This window comes from Vulpes vulpes, chromosome 11, assembly GCF_048418805.1.
Source record: "Vulpes vulpes isolate BD-2025 chromosome 11, VulVul3, whole genome shotgun sequence".
Lineage (NCBI taxonomy): Eukaryota > Metazoa > Chordata > Mammalia > Carnivora > Canidae > Vulpes > Vulpes vulpes.
In genome coordinates, this window is record NC_132790.1 from 44,891,908 (window position 1) to 44,909,231 (window position 17,324).

Here is a 17,324-nt window from a genome sequence, read left to right on the forward strand (position 1 = left end):
GTACTCTGGCTTGTCTGGGCTGTAAACACTACTTACATCTTCGCACTTCTGGAAACACTGATGTGGACTTAGGCAAATTTTTGACATACCTTGTGAGGGTGAACGGGGAGACAGAAAGACTAAAATCTTCATCTGTTGCATAAGATGTAACAGACACTGCTTAAAAGGAACAAATCAAGAGGTCTGAGGCACGCACGCGTACATTTAGTGATCAGATGGTAACAATCGGAAGAAGAAATTAAAAATGATGAGCGCGGTTTCCTTTAGGGTGAGGGGTGAAGGTAGGGGGTGCCTATGGAATAAGGAATAGCTTTCACCTTTTAGCACTACTTGGCTTTTTAAATTATTTGTCTGTGCTACTCTGACAAAAATAACAAATTTAAAGATGAGGACAGTAGTTGCATTTTAGAGTCATAAAATTCAGGATTATAGAATAAAATTGTAACAAAGGGAGCAAACAAAGCCTAATTACTAAAGGTAAAATACTCTGCTAACAAGTCTGCGTCCAGAATCTTTGGCTTCTATTTCTTATTCCCATGCGGCCCCCACCACACAGCACACCCCATTCAGTATATTTCTTACAGCAACTGGCATGGTTTTCTGTGTACAAGAAGTGTTTAAATATTTGTTGATAAATAACTATACCAATTGCTGAATATTTTCACGGTGATTTTTTAATGAGCTAGGTCTGGTAAACAGAGGTGGTCACAACTGAAGTTTACAGTTTTATTCTATATGGAGGGCTAAGATTATAGCTTAAAAGGATTTTTGAAACTCCTTGAAATCTGATTCTGAGGTAGACAGACATTCCACAGGTCTCATCTACTTTACACAATGCACGGGTTTGCCAAAGCCTCATGTAAGACACTGAGATTTGAGTGAGGCAGTTTAATGGGAATTTTCATTGTGCGTATCTGCATAATCTCAAAACTCTGTTGGGATAAGCCTGAACCCTGGTTTGAGACTGTCCTGAAGGAATCTAAGTTCCAGGGAGGTGTCTCAGGGAAACCTTGAAAGGGGGAGGGGAGGAGAGATGTATTCTCGCTAAAATGAATTGCAAAAACCATTGATACAGAGCTTCAGAAGACATTACATCTGCATTCCATTATCTCAGCTTCCTAGGGAAAAGTATTCACTGAATTAAAATTCAATATTTTGGCCTCGGATTTTACAATGCAGCTTTAATACCAGAAACTTCAAAGTAAACAGTGTCATGGTGTCTTTGCAAAATTTTCAGTGGAAGATGTCCATCGTGTTACCTAATTCCCCCAGTGATAGATGTACCTTTGAATTCATTTCCAGGAAATAGTTTGCCTCCACTGATGAACTGGCATGCTAAAGAAAAAAAAAAAAAGAACCCTATATCCCCCACATAATTTCTTTTTGCCTTAGTCGCCTGGAAACTCAAAGTTAAATGGAAGCCCAGTTCTTGGAATTCGCTGCAACTATCTACTAACATTTAATTTGGATTGTTTTAGTGGATTTGTTTCTGATGGTCCTTACTTTGCAAAGGGAAGCAAACTAACAGCACTTGTGAATTGTCTACAAGGTACAGGCCCTATAATTTGTCCGAAGTCCCATGGGCTATTTCATGGAATTTTTTCAACAATTCTGTGAAATAGGGTTTTAGTTCTTATCTGGATAATGCAGCTCAGTTTCAGAAAATTCAAGTAATTTGACTAAGGCTGGCTGATCATTAAGGGGCTTACATTTTTGGAAGTAAGCAATGCATAAATTTTCAATAATGAACATTTTATATTCAGATTGATATCAGAAGTTACTCAACTGTATTTCTTCTCCTTTGATTTCAAGACTGTACAACTGTAACACACACACACACACACACACACACACACACACACACTGAAGCCTCTTTCCCTTTCTTTATTCTCCCCACCTCTCCTGTTTATGTGTCCTTATGTTGGGACTTTGTCTCAGGTACTCTGTTAGCCCTTGGAGGTACAAAGATAAATTATATACAGACTCCAGTCTCAAGGAGCTTGCAGTTTAGTGAAGGGGTTGACTTATAGACTTAATTATAATTCAAGGTAGAAAGCAGTGGATGCAATGAGAGATGCAAAATGCTTTGTGAGTTCAGAGAAGAAAAAGAAAGTCCAGGATCCTAACTCTCTAGGAATTCCTGGTTCACTGGACCAAACAGATACCTAAACAAAATTATAATACAATATAAGAATAGTACTGAACTGATAAATTATTGAACACTGCATCTGAAACTAATGATGTACTCTACGTTGGCTAATTGGATCAAAGAAAGAAAAAGAATGGTACTGAAAGTGTTGGCACTCTGTTGTAGGCACTAGAGGAGGAAAAAACAAACTTTATTTGTTTCACAGTCTGAGGAGGGGTGATTACAGCAACATGGGCAGTTAGGGCAGAGGCTGGGGTTCCAAGACACTTTGGAACTATCAAAGCAGTTGGGCAGGATGGGAAAAGGTAGTCGCTGGGCAAAAGACATTCATAAGGAGGAGAGCTGATCCTGTGGAGCAGAGCCTCACAGACTGATTGGATCTGGGGTGAAGGTGCATTGCCAGGGAGAAGGCTTGGCCAAAGCAACAGAGATAATTGGAACCCCAGCCACTGGCCTCAGTCTTATGGAGCACAGAACAAGGTAGAATTTCTTAGATACACTGTCTAGCCCATTACTGGACAAGAGAGTTGGAAAGGGAGGCTTGCAATAATGCGAGCACATGGGGAGTAGCAGAGACAGAGGTGAGGAAGAAGTGCGGGTGGCCATCCATGGTATCTGTAGTGGCACCTGGGGGGACAGGCCTAAGGGACAGAGAGCAATTATCCTGACTGCAGACCTCCCGAGCCTGGTAATTGAAAAAAATGGGATTCTGAGGGGCTAGGATTACTGATGGAAAGTTATTTTTTGAAGGATGCTAGGGGTAGGGGGTAAGGAGAGAACGGGAGAGAAATGGGCAGAGACATTCTGGGATTGGCAAGGGTGGAGCTGCCTGGACTCCCACTGAATGTACCTTCCAAATCCGAAATGTCCCTGGCATATAGATATTGTCCCTGGCTGGGCCTCCAGAGTGTGTTCTCTGTACTGTAATGAGAGTGAGTTTTCTGAAGACCAAATCTGACTCTTTAACATTCACCATATTTGAATTAAGCAACTACCTTCCAGGAGGTGCAAGTTATGCCTCTGTTTAAAGATGACCCATACTATTTTTTTCTTTACATTTTTCAAAAACCTATAAAACTTTCTATTGCCCTCAAGATGAGTTCCAAACTCCTTACTATGGTCTCTAAGTCTTCTGATGATCTGACTCCATTTACCAATCTCATCTCTCTCCTCTCTTGACTGAACACCTCATAGTCCAGCCTTCCTAAATCACTTGCAGTCTTCCAAAAGAGCTCAGCCTCTGTCTGGATGGCTTTCTCCCTTCCCACCTCATAAGCTCCTATTCTTCCTCAAGGTGCCTCATCCAGGAAGCCTTTTCTAGTTCCCAAAGCTATAATAGGTGCTTTATCTTTGCATTCTCCAAATATCCTATGGACACGTCTATTAGAAGCCCTGTAATACTATATAATCAATTGTTTCTGTCCATTACTAATGGTTAGGGATTGTGCTTTGGTCACTGTTGGTAAATTATCAATATTCCATGCATGTTTCATAAAAGAAAGAATCATTTGGAATATGAGTGACAAAATTCTCTTAGTTGACTCATGATTTCCAATGATATAGGTCAGTCCAGGATCCAAGAGTGCCTCTGCAGAATTCCCTTCACAGGTTTAACCCACAGGACAGCTGAGAGTGAATTCTCTGGTTTTCATCCCTGAAAACTAGACCCATTGGTGCAGATCCATGGTCAGTGGTGTTTTAAAGGCAGACTTATAAAGGGAGAAGGTAGAAATGGTAGGTCCTGTTCCTTCCTTCTTGGGAGGAGAGGGTGGTATGTTGGTGTCCTTAACTCCCCAGAACAGAAGAATGGATGATGGGTCAATGGTATGATTCATTTGTTCATTGTTCAACAAATATGTTTTGGATGCCTCCTGCATAGTAGCCATGTCAAAGATTGGAATACAATGGTGAACAAAATGGCCTCAATCCTTGCCTTCAAGTAGCTTGCAGTCTACTTGAGGAAGACACACAAGAACAAGAATATATGAGGGCTAATACCTGCTAAAAGAGAGGAAGTAGAGGTAGCTACCAGAGAATATAGGATGGGAGTTAATCCAGATTGGAAAGCCAGGGAAACCTTTTGGAGGAAATGTCTTAACTCATACTGAGGAAGGAAAGAGTTAGGTTAGTGTGCAGAGTAAAGCAAAAGAATTTTCTAGGCAGAAGAAACAATGTATTTGAAGACCTGAGGGTAAGGAAAACCATGGTACTTCTCAGGAATCAGAGTTCACTTTTTATGGCAGGAGCTAGAGCGCAGAGTATATATGAATTTGGCAGGTAAAGACGAGTGAACGAGTGAGTGGGAGTCAAGGAAAGGAAAAATCTGGGGATGGAGACCAATAAATCTTGTGAGGAGCCAGGTCATGTAGGGCTTTATAAGCTACGTAAGGATTCAGATTTTATTCTGAGAAAATGAAGATCCTTTATGGGACTCAGGCAGATGACAGACATGATCACATCCCTATTTTAGAATGCTCACTCCAGCTGCACATTGGCAAGACCAGAGGGAGGCAGGCCAGTTTAGCCAGCACTTGAAGTGAGAAGGGACAGAGGTTAGAAGCTATTGAGGATATGTTTCACCCATGGGTATGTCCATCCAAAATTCATTCCTTTGTGCCAGAGGCCTGTGGGACAGAGAGATGGGCCTGCCAGCCTGTTAGCTTCATGGCTGTCCCCAGTATGATCCTTTTCCAGAAAACAGTCTCCTCGTGGCCTACAATAACTCCAGTGGCTAAATGTCCTCTCCTCCCCTGACTCCCACTTAAGGGTTGCCATAGAACAGGTCTCAAGGAGTTCAGGGGAAAGATGCAATTTCAAACCTCATCTGTAGGGAAAGGGTAAAAGAGGAGGGTCCAGCCAAGGGGAGGGGTGACGGGACAGAGACTGAGAGACATGGAGCAGAAATGTGAGCCCAAGACCAGAGTGCAAAGCCCACACATTCGCGTGTGCACCCACATAGATCTGGGCCTACCACGAAGGGCCAGAAAAGTTCCCTGTTTATGAAGTTCATGTTTCCTAAAGGTGGAGCTGAACTTCAGCTCCCTTGAAAAGCAAACTGTGGAAAATGCCAGTGATTCAGAGTGGAGGGAATTAGCAGCAGAAAGAAAGGGAAACAGGTCAACCACCCCAGTTCTTTCTTCCTCGGGGACCTTGGAACTTCATTTTGCAGGATGCACAGGAAAGTAGACACTGGCTTCTCTCTATTATGCTATACTCAATTTATTGCTTGGAGAATAACGTGCCACTTTATTGTTCAGATTCATCGCATGAAATGCAAATATTCAGCCAGAGTTCTCTAATTAGTATCCAAGAGAGCTGCTGAGGCTCTGTGCATTTAACTTTGGTCTTCCCTGCTTAAAAGGCAGTGTAAAAGAGTAAGATGATTCACCCACATTACATCTCTCAGATTCTAGCAGTCTAAACATTTGTGCAGTCTTTTGTTTCAAATCGAGAACTCCTTTATAGTAAACACCTTCTGAGTCTCAAGTTCCCAGGCCTGACTTTAATTAACCATTAACGTGAAAATTTACGATTAGTGCACTGGTGAAATGGGTTGCTGCTTCCTTTCGATTTCACAGAAAGAAATCACCACCCCTCCTCTACCAAACTGATAACAACTGACATCTGATTAGAAAAGGCAAAACTAATTAGAATGGGTGCAAAGGGGATTGTTTAAGTCACCTACATTAATGCACATTATAGTTAAATATCTGTCAGATTTTCCATTAACCCTCTTGCATTTCCATCTCTGGGATCAAATCTATTTCTTAACCTCACACCCCTTTTTCCCTACTTGGAAACTTGGTATTATTCAACAGGCTGAATTACCCACTAATGCTTTAAATGCACAGCTCTTGTTGATGGATGCAACATACTGACAAAGACCTTGGAATGAGAATAATAGAAGTCATTCCCCTAAGTGTGGATTTAAACCTTATGCATTATGATTCCAAGGCTAACATCTTCTTCTTGTTACTGTGTTTATTTCTTTACTGTGGGATGCAGGAGTTAATTGTTGCTTTTCACCAATTCACTCTCCTGGGTTCTCAGCTATTAACACATTAGAAGGGCAAAACAGATATGAAAGTGGAATATCCAGCAAATAGAGCTCTATTCTGTAATAGACTAAAATAACACATTCAGAGTTGAACCTATAGACTTATGGGAAAGGTCTGTTTGATTTGGGCTCAGTTATATACAGAGTAGATTGTAGTATACGCACCTAATAAGAATCCAGTAAGTATCAGGGACAGATGTCTCCTTCAGATCAAAAGCTCATTGAGGGGTGGGACCATGGTTTCCTGATCTTTTTTAGACGGGTGCAGAGAGGGTCCTTTGAATCATGTAATCTTTCAATCTCCAATTCCTGGCACAATGTAGGTGCTCTATAAACTTTCATCCTATGAATGCATGCACAAATTACGGTTTTATCTTACTATGAAACTCTAACCGTGACCCTGGACAGTTCTTAAATCTTGATGGATCATGTTGAAGAACAAAAAAAGTGAATGAATTTTCTTCATCATTTAAAAAAGCTAACCAAACCTTTGATTTTCTTCCTCTAAAAGCTAAGTCACACACCACTCCCCTGAGTATCTTCCATCTTTATCTGGGATCAGAAGTATCAAGAAGTCCGGCAGCAAATCAGCCTAGCAACAGAAGCAAGAATAAGCTGAGCCTGCAATATGATGAAAACAGCTCAATTTGAAAATACTCTCTGAGTATTTGATTTTTTAAAACATTTTTAAATTTAATGTTTTCCTTACCATATCTTCTTCACTCTGAGTAGTGGTATCAGTGTCCAAAACTGTGCTTGGCATATAGTAAGCACTTAATAAATATTTTTTTGAATGGATGAATAAAAACTATTGGTAGAGTTCAGGATGGGCCAGTACCCAATTTAGCCTGAGATCTTTAGTTCATGGCTCTTGGTTGGGCAGACCAGGAGACATAGAGATCTGTAGATTCAGATAGGCAGCTTTGGTGAATTTGTTTCAAGATCCCTCCCTCAATCAGAATTTGCTTAAATTTTCCCCGAGGTAGAAATAAACTGGGCATGTAGACAATAATGAAATTGCAGATATTCAAAGCAAAGGCCCAGTTAGCACAGCCCAAACTGCTTCTACCTAGTTATTTAACTTAGCACAGTAGTTATTAACACTGGGCTTAAAATCAGACCAGGTACTAACTGTAGCTGTGAGTAAGTTATTTAATCTCTCTGAGACTCAGTGCCCTCACTTTAAAAAAGAAAAGGGGGGTTGATAATATTAACATGTACTATTTGGGCTGTTTATATGTGGCACAGAGCTGGTACTAACGTTAAAGCCAACAAACCAACTAACAGAAACTAACAAGACACATGCAAAATCCCTCCTGCCGATTTTGCCAATCAAGATTCTTCAGTACAAGTCATATTAACACATGTGTCTGGAAATTCACTCGGGATCTTAGTCCTAGCACTAGTCTGGTGAAATATTAAAAACAAATTTGTATTTTCTTTTAAACCGAAAAGATAAATGATGAAATATCAAAGGTAAAACGAAAATGCAAACATGATGTTCCTGGCCTGCCACAGACCGTCGTCCGTAGGTCTGTGTCAGACCTTGTCCCTCTTGCCAGCAGAGCCCAGCCAAAGCGAATCATAATGGAAATCACCAAATTGTCGAGGGTCATTTGCAATGATCACCTAGGATCTCTTGAGTCTCTATCCTAACTTCACTCTTGGATTCTGAGTATACTGACTGGTTTGGTGTCCCAACTTGTATAGGAAGTGGCTTGGCCTTGTCTTTGGCTCTTCATGCTCCTGACTTCTTTTGACCTGGTTCTGACATTTGAACCCAAACCCTGGCACTACCCTAACTGGCTGACCCTTGAGCCAACCTGTGGCCTCTGGCAAAGGGGTGGTTTGGATGTTATATTGTTGCAGAACATTTAATTTATAATTATTTTCCCACTAGAAAAGGCATTCCCAGACGATTCAAGGTTCTATCTCTTCTCTGGCACTTTCACTGGGCTATAGGTCCAGTGACTCCTTCACCCTCAACTGGGTGTTCATCTTTCAGATCAGATATATCTAAAATTACCTTAAAGGAGATGGGGAGGAGAGCGTTAGCCTTGCCTGATTTACGCCAAGGGTTGATATGTAGAGTAGTGAAGGATAAACTTGCCTAGGCAGAGAGAGTGGGGTGAGGTTCTTAATATATGATTGAGGAGCTTGGCTTTAAACTAAGAGGAAATGTACAAATTTATGTTTCGGTCATAACAAACCATCCATTCACTGGCTGCGTTCCCTCTCAGCATTTTTAGAGATGGGATAATTCTAAACCAAATATAGAACCCACTTGAGTTTCATGGATCTAATGTTAGAAAAAAAAAGTTCACACTTTTAAGTGTCTGATTATACAGCTCTGACAAAGATCACTTCTTGGTTCAAGAAGTTAGAGCTTCTGGGTTGAACTCTCACAAGCCCTAGTGAACCAATAACTCTTTCACACCTTAAACAAGTAGAGTGACTTGAAGATAAATCAGAACTGCATGCATTATATCCTTCTTCTGCCCTTTCCCATAACCTTCAAATCAGAAAGGGAAGGAAATTATAGCCAGGAGGTATTTCCATTTTCCAAGCCCCAAACACTAGCAAGACAGAGTCACTGAAGACATTTTGTGAAATACCAAATACCATTTGTCCTCTCAGTATCCAGAGAACAGATTACTTGAAACCACCCCAGGCATGGAACAATAAAGAGATCTCCAACAATTTGATTATGCTGCATCCATCTCTCAGGCACCATTCACATCTAGGAGAACAGAGATGGATATCCAATAAAGAGAGAGGGGCACAGACCTCCCCCAGTATATTCTTGGCCTGAGCATGCAGATCCGTTTGGGTGCAGAGCTCCAAAGGGTGAAGAGAAAGCCATCTTTGCACACTCTGCTGTGTAAACTGTAAGCAACTTATTGACAAATTCAATCTTATACCATCTTATAGCAGAAAGCCAAGACTTCCACCATTTCCAAGGTAGAAGGACTCCTATTAGCCACAGTAAGTCTTCCTATGTTTGACACAAAGTGAGAAAAAGAAAAAAAAATCACGAGCAGTGTTTTCATTTAGGACACTCTAGTTGACAAACTTAAGAATTGCTTACTGCCGATCTCTCCCCTCCTATGGTTCTAGTCATGAGTAACAGAGATTTTGCTAATTGGAAATGAGAACGCACATTTGTACTGTCTACTATAAATAGCTGGGTTAAAACTACCTTCTCTGAGCTGAGAATACTTGGCAATATACTAGATGAGAGAATAGGAATTAGAAAAACCTTGAAAATATGCATATCCAAATGAAAGTTGCTTCTCAAAATTATCATCTTGGGAAGCAACTCATTGATTTTCTTTTCTTTATTGCCTTCAGGGAAAGTTCACAAACCAAATTTGAAATCCAGTCCTATCCTATCAATTATTCCTTGTTTTTGACCTAAAACAGCATTATCCATCTTGCCTGTTTTCAAAGATCCCCCAGACAGGATGAATATTACCTCATTGGTAATAATCCACTCAATGTACTAAAAAGCTCTGAAGAGAATCCCCAGAGAAAAACTCTGTAACCGTATTGAATAATAGCTCTCTTATTAGCATGAGTCCGGCCCCCTGAAGGTGAATGCTTTTAAGAGGGCAACACTTATTTGACCATACAGCTCGGATACACTTGCTTACAACTCAGACACAAGATTTCAGAATCCTCCCCCTCAGAGCTGTTGAGCAGGAAGGAACAATCTGATTCAATATACAAAGTTAGGATAAAGCTATAAATGAGTAGCTATGCCCAGTCTGTACAGAAGGGGCCTTTGGCTTAAAATGCTGCTGCCACTTTTATAATTTTTTAAGGGCTTTCTTGAAAAGATGAAAATTATCTTGGCATCATGTGTCACATACACTGGAATAAGTTAAATATGGGCTAAGACACTGAAAGATGTTTATTGATTTGGCCATCAGCACCCACTGGTGTGCTTGGGTTCTGGAAGATTCAGTGGGGACAAAGAGATCATGAGTGTATTTGCCAAGCCCCAGTTGTTGACATGAGCAATGGAGCTGGAAACAGGACCGAGGATGTTGGACGCGGCAAGAAGGCTCCCAAAGAATTGTTGATGGGGTGACTGAAGAGATAGATTTCCTGTTGTAAATCATTTATTTTGGTTAGCTCCATGATGTTTACCCTTAGGAACGTCAACCATCACGCAGATGTTTTTCGATTCTTTTCTTTAACAACTCTGAAGGTTAGAGATTTAAGATTTTATTTGTCTCCAAAGGACTTCATCTACCCTGTAGATTATGTAAATATGGCTCAATCTTACAAGAAATATTCTTTTTGAGAATTTCACAATGGTCTATAAGTGGTCATTCATTTCCCAATAAATCCTACCTGTGAGCTGTACAGCCAGTGGCTAAAAGTACAAACTTTAAAATAGACCATCTGTTCTGCTATTTTTTAAAGATTTTTATTTATTTATTCATGAGAGACAGAGAGAAAGAGAGAGAGAGAGAGAGAGAGAGAGGCAGAGACACAGGCAGAGGGAGAAGCAGGCTCCATGCAGGGAGCCTGACACGGGACTCGATCCCAGGTCTCCAGAATCGCATCCTGGACCGAAGGCAGGTGCTAAACCGCTGAGCCACCGGGCTGCCCTGTTCTGCTATTTCTTATCTGTGTGACTTTGGAAAAATTACTTAACCTATCTGTGCCTCAACTGCTTCACTTGTAAGATGAGAACAATGGTATTTCCTTTGTATGGGTGAAATGAGATACCATAAGGAAGAGAGACTGAAGTCAAGCCAGTTACAGGGTAAATAATAAACACTACCTCTCATTTATATGTCATATTTGTTATTTCCATTTTTATGATCAGAAGTCTTGGCGTAGGGATGGTAAATCACTACCCACTCACCATCCAATAAAAGAATGAAGGATAGTCTTCCTTTATTCCTTCAAAAATATTTATGTTAGAATTCGAGACTTATTCCAGTGTATCTATCTCCTACATAAGAGTAATATTTGTTAAAAATATTCTGGTATCACATATGGTTCTTTCCATGATAATCACAGTAATTGCCAACTTTATTCTAAACTCTGGGTGCAAAATTATCTCATTTTTTATTAGATTTATTTATTTATTTTAGAGCAAGAGAGCAAGTGTGCCCATCAGGGGGAGGAGCAAAGGGAGAGAGGGAGAGAATCTCAAGCCAATTCCCTGCAGAGCACAGAGCCTGAGATGGGGCTCCATCCCAGGACCCTGAGATCATGACCTGAGCTGAAATCAATAGCTGGCCGCTTAACCAACTGAGCCACCCAAGCGCCCCTTGATTTTATTCTAAAAAAGTCCTAGGATGTATTATTATCACCCCTATTTACAGGTGAGAAAATACAGGCTTAGTGAGGTCCAGTGACTTGCCTGAGGTCACACAGCTAGTGAAGGTCACAGTAAGAATTTGAACCTAGATTTATCCAAACACAAATGCCCACCGATGCCATCAAGAATAAGTTCGACCATGCCGTTTGTTTATAAATGATTCCTAAGTTACCTGTTGAAAAGGTACTCTGTAAGATATACATATGGCTCTACTCAAGTCCATTCTTCATCAACTACAATTAAACCCCCTCCTTTTTTTTTTTAAACCCTCATACTTCTTAAGCAGGTAAGAGCTCAAAGCTTTACTTGGTGCAGAGCTCTCAAATCCTGGTGGAGCCTAGTTTTCTCCTGGCATACATCTAGGGCAAAGGTTAGCTTGGCCATAGTCTGTGGTGCTTGTGGCATTCTTCTCTGTGCGGCAGCCACGTAAACCTCTTTAGGAATGTGATGGGAATTAGACTGAGTGCCTTCTTAATATCCTGACATATTGTTTTGACGTGTAACGTGCTGTCTTTGTGCTTGGCCACTAACGCAGACCTGTCAAATTACACGCACGAAGCAACATTCAGACCTTTCTCCCTCCAGGAAGAGTTTCTGCTCTCAAGTTCCCTGGGGATCAGAGCTTCCTCACTAGCATGTGTTCTGGAGGCAAAGAGCTATCTCTTCATACTATTCATGTCTGGGGCAGAATAAAACTTCTGCTTTATGTTAATCACAGGATATAAGGTAACCACAGATATTCTGTTTGTAGTGATGACAATTTCATCCTTTAACACTTAATGCGGGCGTTACTTTCTCCAGAAGACTTCCCTGACTTCCCCTTGCAGGGTAAGACACCCAGCCTCTGTGCTCTCATGTCATCAGCCTTTCTACTTAGTATTAATACGAGAGTTTGAAAGTCTTTCTCTCTCTCCAGACAGTGACTGTGTCTTATTTAATGCACCAGTGTGGTCCGAGCAGGATCTATTATGAGGCATTGGGCATTCGGACATTTCAGTTGGTTGGTGTGGGTGTAGACTGGTCATTAAATACTCTTAATATCATGTCTGGACTTGTTTCATTTGTCAGCATAATCACAACATCTTGTACACGGTAGGTACCAGGATGCACAGGTCGACTTAACGACCGACTTATTGACTGGAGGAATAAACACTGGGTGTATCTTATTGACAACTGGACGTGTCACTAAAGGCATGAATTTTAATGCAATGTTTTTAATAAGCAAGAGGCTTTGACCACTGCAGATCCCAATGAGAGGAATGCTCTACAAGGAAATACTAGCTCTTGCCTCCAGATGCCCCCAAGTGAGCCAGACTTTACGAGGCCTTCCGTGAATGGGAATCTGACAGGACCACTACTATCTGGTGGCCTTGCTTCTGTCCCAACACAAATGGCAGCAGCAACCAGAGCAGAAGGACAAGGCTACAAGGTCTCTGGTCCTCTGTGTTTGGAAGAGCAAACTCATGGTCTTACCTGTCTGTGCTGTTGGGAGACTTGATACCCCAGGCCTGTGAGGGGCTGGTTCTGCATTTTCTGAAGCAGGATCTTTTGCTGGAGTGGCAAGGGGGACCTCAGCAGAGGCTGGCTTGACAGGGGCTGGGCGGGCTGGGTCGGTGGCTGCGGCTGCTGCTGGGCTGAAATGGAGCTCGGCGGCGGCGGCTGTGGCTGCGGCTGCGGCTGCGGCTGTGGCGGCGGCGGCGGCTGCGGCTGCGGCTGCGCTGGCGGCGGCTGCTGTTGGGTGTAGTGGAGGAGAGAAGGCTTGCTCTGGGAAGGCAAAGCAGAAGGCATCTGCTGGCCTGCTTGATCGGAGTTAAAATGGAACAAAGGCTTAGTGCTGCCGTGGCGGGGCTCCAGGGCGGCGTGCGGGCTGGTAATGAAACTTCGGCTGACATCCTGAGGCTTCGGCTGCATGAGCACGTCCAGGTGCCCGCCCTGGGCGGACGGGCCGGCCTTGTACATGTAGCTGGCCATCGCCTTGGACTGGCCGCCGCCGCCCGCCACCCCGGCCATAGGGGAGCCCTGCGGGCTGAACGGCTGCTGCGCAAAAGACGGGCTGGGGATTTTGTCCTGCCCGAAGGGAGCCGGGGATGGCCCGGTGGAAGAGGGCAAGGCCGACCAGGCAGGGGGCTGGTGCTGCTGCTGGTGCTGCTGCTGGTGCTGCTGGTGCTGCTGCTGGTGCTGCTGCATCCGGGCATGCTGCTGCCGGTTGGCCGCGATCTGTTTGAGCTGCTGCGCATGGGACACTTCCTGCCAGCTGGGCAGGGCCCGGCTTGCTCCCGAGGCCGAGGCCGTGGGGGGCTGACCCTGGCTCTGCGGGACAGAAGGGGCTGGGGAGGAAGCCGAGAGGGCCGAAGGGGCCATGGAGAAGGCAGGGCCGGCCGACGGGGGCCTCAACTGAGGAGAGCCCGACGGGCCCTGGGCGAGGCCCGGGGAATATTCGGTCTTGATCACGGTCTTCTCCATGGGCAGCGAGGGCCTGGGTGTGCTCCTCTGGCTCTGCTGACCCAAGTCAATGTTAAAGGGGTCGTCCTGCTTTATGGTGGCATTGATCATGTTCTCCAGCTCCAGGTCACTCATGGGAGGCACGGATATGTTGGTCAGCTCATTGAACAGTTCCTGTAGCTCCGGATCCATCAGCTGTTCTACAGGGTCATCCCCGTATCTACTGGAAAAAATACCCTCCTGGGGCATCTGGCCATCCATGTGCTTACTGCAAGATAGCGTCTCTCCCGGCTCCTTCTTCACTTCCTTTAAGCTCATGTTAAAGATACCATTCCCGGGAGAGTGCGTGTGGGGTGGCAGGGCGTTAGTCTTCCGCAGGGGGGCCTGGCCCAGGGGCACGGTCCCCGACACCATCTGATTCTGTCCGTTATTTATCTGGAGACCCCCTTGCCCTGCAGACAGGTTCTCCCCAGCGCGGATTCTTTTGATATCAAGGAATGAGTTGTCGACAAAGCCATTGGGCCTCTTGCTGTTGGCAGGAGACAGGTTCACCACCTGTTTTCTTTTCAAGGAACCCTGGAGCTGGAAACAGAGGGAGAATGAAAAAGAAAAATATGAGATATTAACCAAATGTGACATAATATTTCAATGTTTTCTTTCCATTTACACACAGGAAGGAATTCCAAAAGAAAAGGTACAAATGAAGCACAAGCCTAGAATATAATGAATACAACGAAACTCACAGAAGTGCAGGCCAAACAGAATAAACTGTTTCAGGAGGAGCAGGTTAATTAGTGATTTGAGATCACATTGGTTCCTGTGATCAGCCACAGGTCGGCAGACGGAATATACTTCTCATGACATCGGGAGTTATTGATAATACTGTGATTCATCACCAAATGCACCTTTCTGGTGCAGGAGGAGATCTTGCCCACGCCTGCACACACAGCCCCAAGCAGGGACAGACACTTGCAGTGAGCACAACCTTGACCAAGATGACAAACGCGGAACAGTCTAAAAGGGGACCCCATCTCTGGTTTCGTTTTTTTTTTCACGGATTCATCTATGAAACCCTTAATCACTCTTATCCTCTAAGTCAGTCATCAGAACAGTTGTTGTATCCAAGGAGATAGTGTATCTGTTTTCCTGCTATTGTTATTCCTATAATTCTGTGGCTTTGCACCCAAGCCCAGGAGGCAACATCATGTGGGCACACGTGCCATGAGATCGCCCTTTATCAAATGAGACACTCTAAGCACAGATTTTCCTGGAAGTTCGTTTCTTACGTTGCCCGTGTCAAAAACTTATAACTAAAACCAAGGTGCAGAGGACCAGTACCGCGCCTTGGTGAAGAACTCAGGCTCTGCAGCTGGCACAGTTGAGCTCGAATTCCTGTTCTATTACCGGGTGCTAAGTAACCTCATGCTCTACTTATCTGAACCTCAATTTCCTTATCTGGATAATGGGGACGATAGCACTTAATTCATAGGAGAAACAAGGCAATGCACGTAGAGTTTAGCACAGTGCTTGCTATCACAAGAACTCAGTAAATTCTAGTTTATATATATTTTAAAAATGACTTACTACATTCTCAAAGAGGAGAGCCTCTCCAAACAGCAACAGCAACAACAAAATGTTATAGTACTTTGTTCACTAACTCAGTGATTAGATTGTGTTATGTGGACTTTCGATAGTACAGGGAGAGAAATGAAGGACCAATAAATTAATGAGAAGCAAAACATTCACGATTATCTTGAGATCCTTGTTGGTTTGCCTCTAAAGTAAGAGATTGTATCCATCCAAGCGTGGCTTTCCCAATGTAGCTGACCCATTTAAATTATTTACCGTCTGCCCTGGACAGTTGGAAAATACCTGCGGCAGAATAGTTCCCCAATACAAAATGCTATCACTTTTCCCTTCCTCCATTTCCACTTACCACCACTCCTCTACCCTTTTGAAGACTTCTAGGTAGCCTAATTAGAAAATGAAATCAACCTAACTGAGCATCTATCATATGCCCAGTAATTTAAATATAGTTACTTTATTTTTCTTAGTCTTTACAACGACTCCATTAGATATGTGTTATTTTATAGCGATGGAGACCAAGGCTCAGAGAAGCTAAGTAACTTGCCTAGTGTCACACAGCCAGTAAGGGGCAGACCTGGGTTTTAACTCAAGGTCTGTGTAATTCTACAGCCTGCAGCATTTCCACTATATTATGCTGTAAGCAGCTTGTTTAGGGCTAGGGTCTGCCCAGCACAAAGGGGCTAAGGGCAGTGAGCAGACAGACGTCCTGAATCATTGGTGAAATGAGAGGAGTCTGCGAGTGGACAGGATGCAGTTATAGGGCCAAATGTGAACAGTATGTTTCTTGTCATGTAGTTCGTCAACCTCTATTTCAATAATCCTTATCTGTGGTTTGGCTCACTCACAAGTGACATATAGTGAGGGTGGATGTCCCAAGCTATTCTAACAAGTTTTTACCTTTTCCCATTGCTGACTGGTAATCAGGGAAAGGAATATGGCCTAAACTGGTCCAATTAGTTCCTGCCATGGGAATTCTGGAATTGGAGAAAGTGAGACCAGGCTTTCTTGGGATGGCTGCATAGTCATTTACAAATGTTGTGAGCTGTTGTTCCAGTGTGTCAACCAAAGCCTCAGAGGAAGTGAGTCTGCAGAAAGAGAGAAGACTAACACAGAGAGGGGAGACATAAGTTTTGGCAAAATTTGAGAGCTGGGTTTCAATCCCAGATCAGTCTGTCTCTTGCCTGGTTCTCCCCAATACACAGTGAAATCTTAGAAGAAATGCCCCTCTTTGCTTGAGCTAATATGAGTTGGGCTTCTGTTATTTTCAGCCAAGAGACCTAACCAAGTGCCATGAAATTTCACACTAAGTGATGAGCAATTTGCAGCAAGGCACAGGTACACTTTGCCCTGGGTGTGGAGCTCCTTGTGTCACCATCTCTGTTGTCTCTGCGTGTTTGCTGACTGCTAAGCTCATTACTCACGGATGGAGGCAACATCATCACAGACCACCGTCAGCCTTCACCACATTCATGAAACCCACAGCAGCCCCGTCTGGGCTCAGGAAGAGCAGACCTGAGGGGCTCAACCACGTTACCTCATGAGCGGCCATATGTCTTCCTTTCAGCATGTTACATTTTGAAAGTTTTTTCACAACTGGTAAAGAACAAACAAAGGAATACATTCTTTTTCCAGGTTTGGGTTATTGCCTTTGATCTACTTCCCACTGCTTTGAAGGAACTTGTTCTGCCAGCTTCTCCCATGGCTCAGGCCACTCCCTGGGCAGTGCCATGCATAGTTTGGGAAGCAGC

At 43.3% G+C, this 17,324-nt stretch overlaps 1 protein-coding gene across 2 annotated transcripts in view; it reads right to left on the reverse strand.

Annotated features, from left to right (window-relative positions):
• The window catches only part of MAML2 (mastermind like transcriptional coactivator 2), a 343,681-nt gene that overhangs the window by 98,899 nt on the left and 227,458 nt on the right, over positions 1-17,324 (reverse strand). For both annotated transcript variants that reach the window (XM_072726219.1, XM_072726220.1), the window contains exon 2: positions 13,021-14,571. In XM_072726219.1, the coding sequence (XP_072582320.1) occupies positions 13,021-14,571 (1,551 nt within the window). The remainder of the gene's footprint in view (positions 1-13,020; positions 14,572-17,324) is intronic.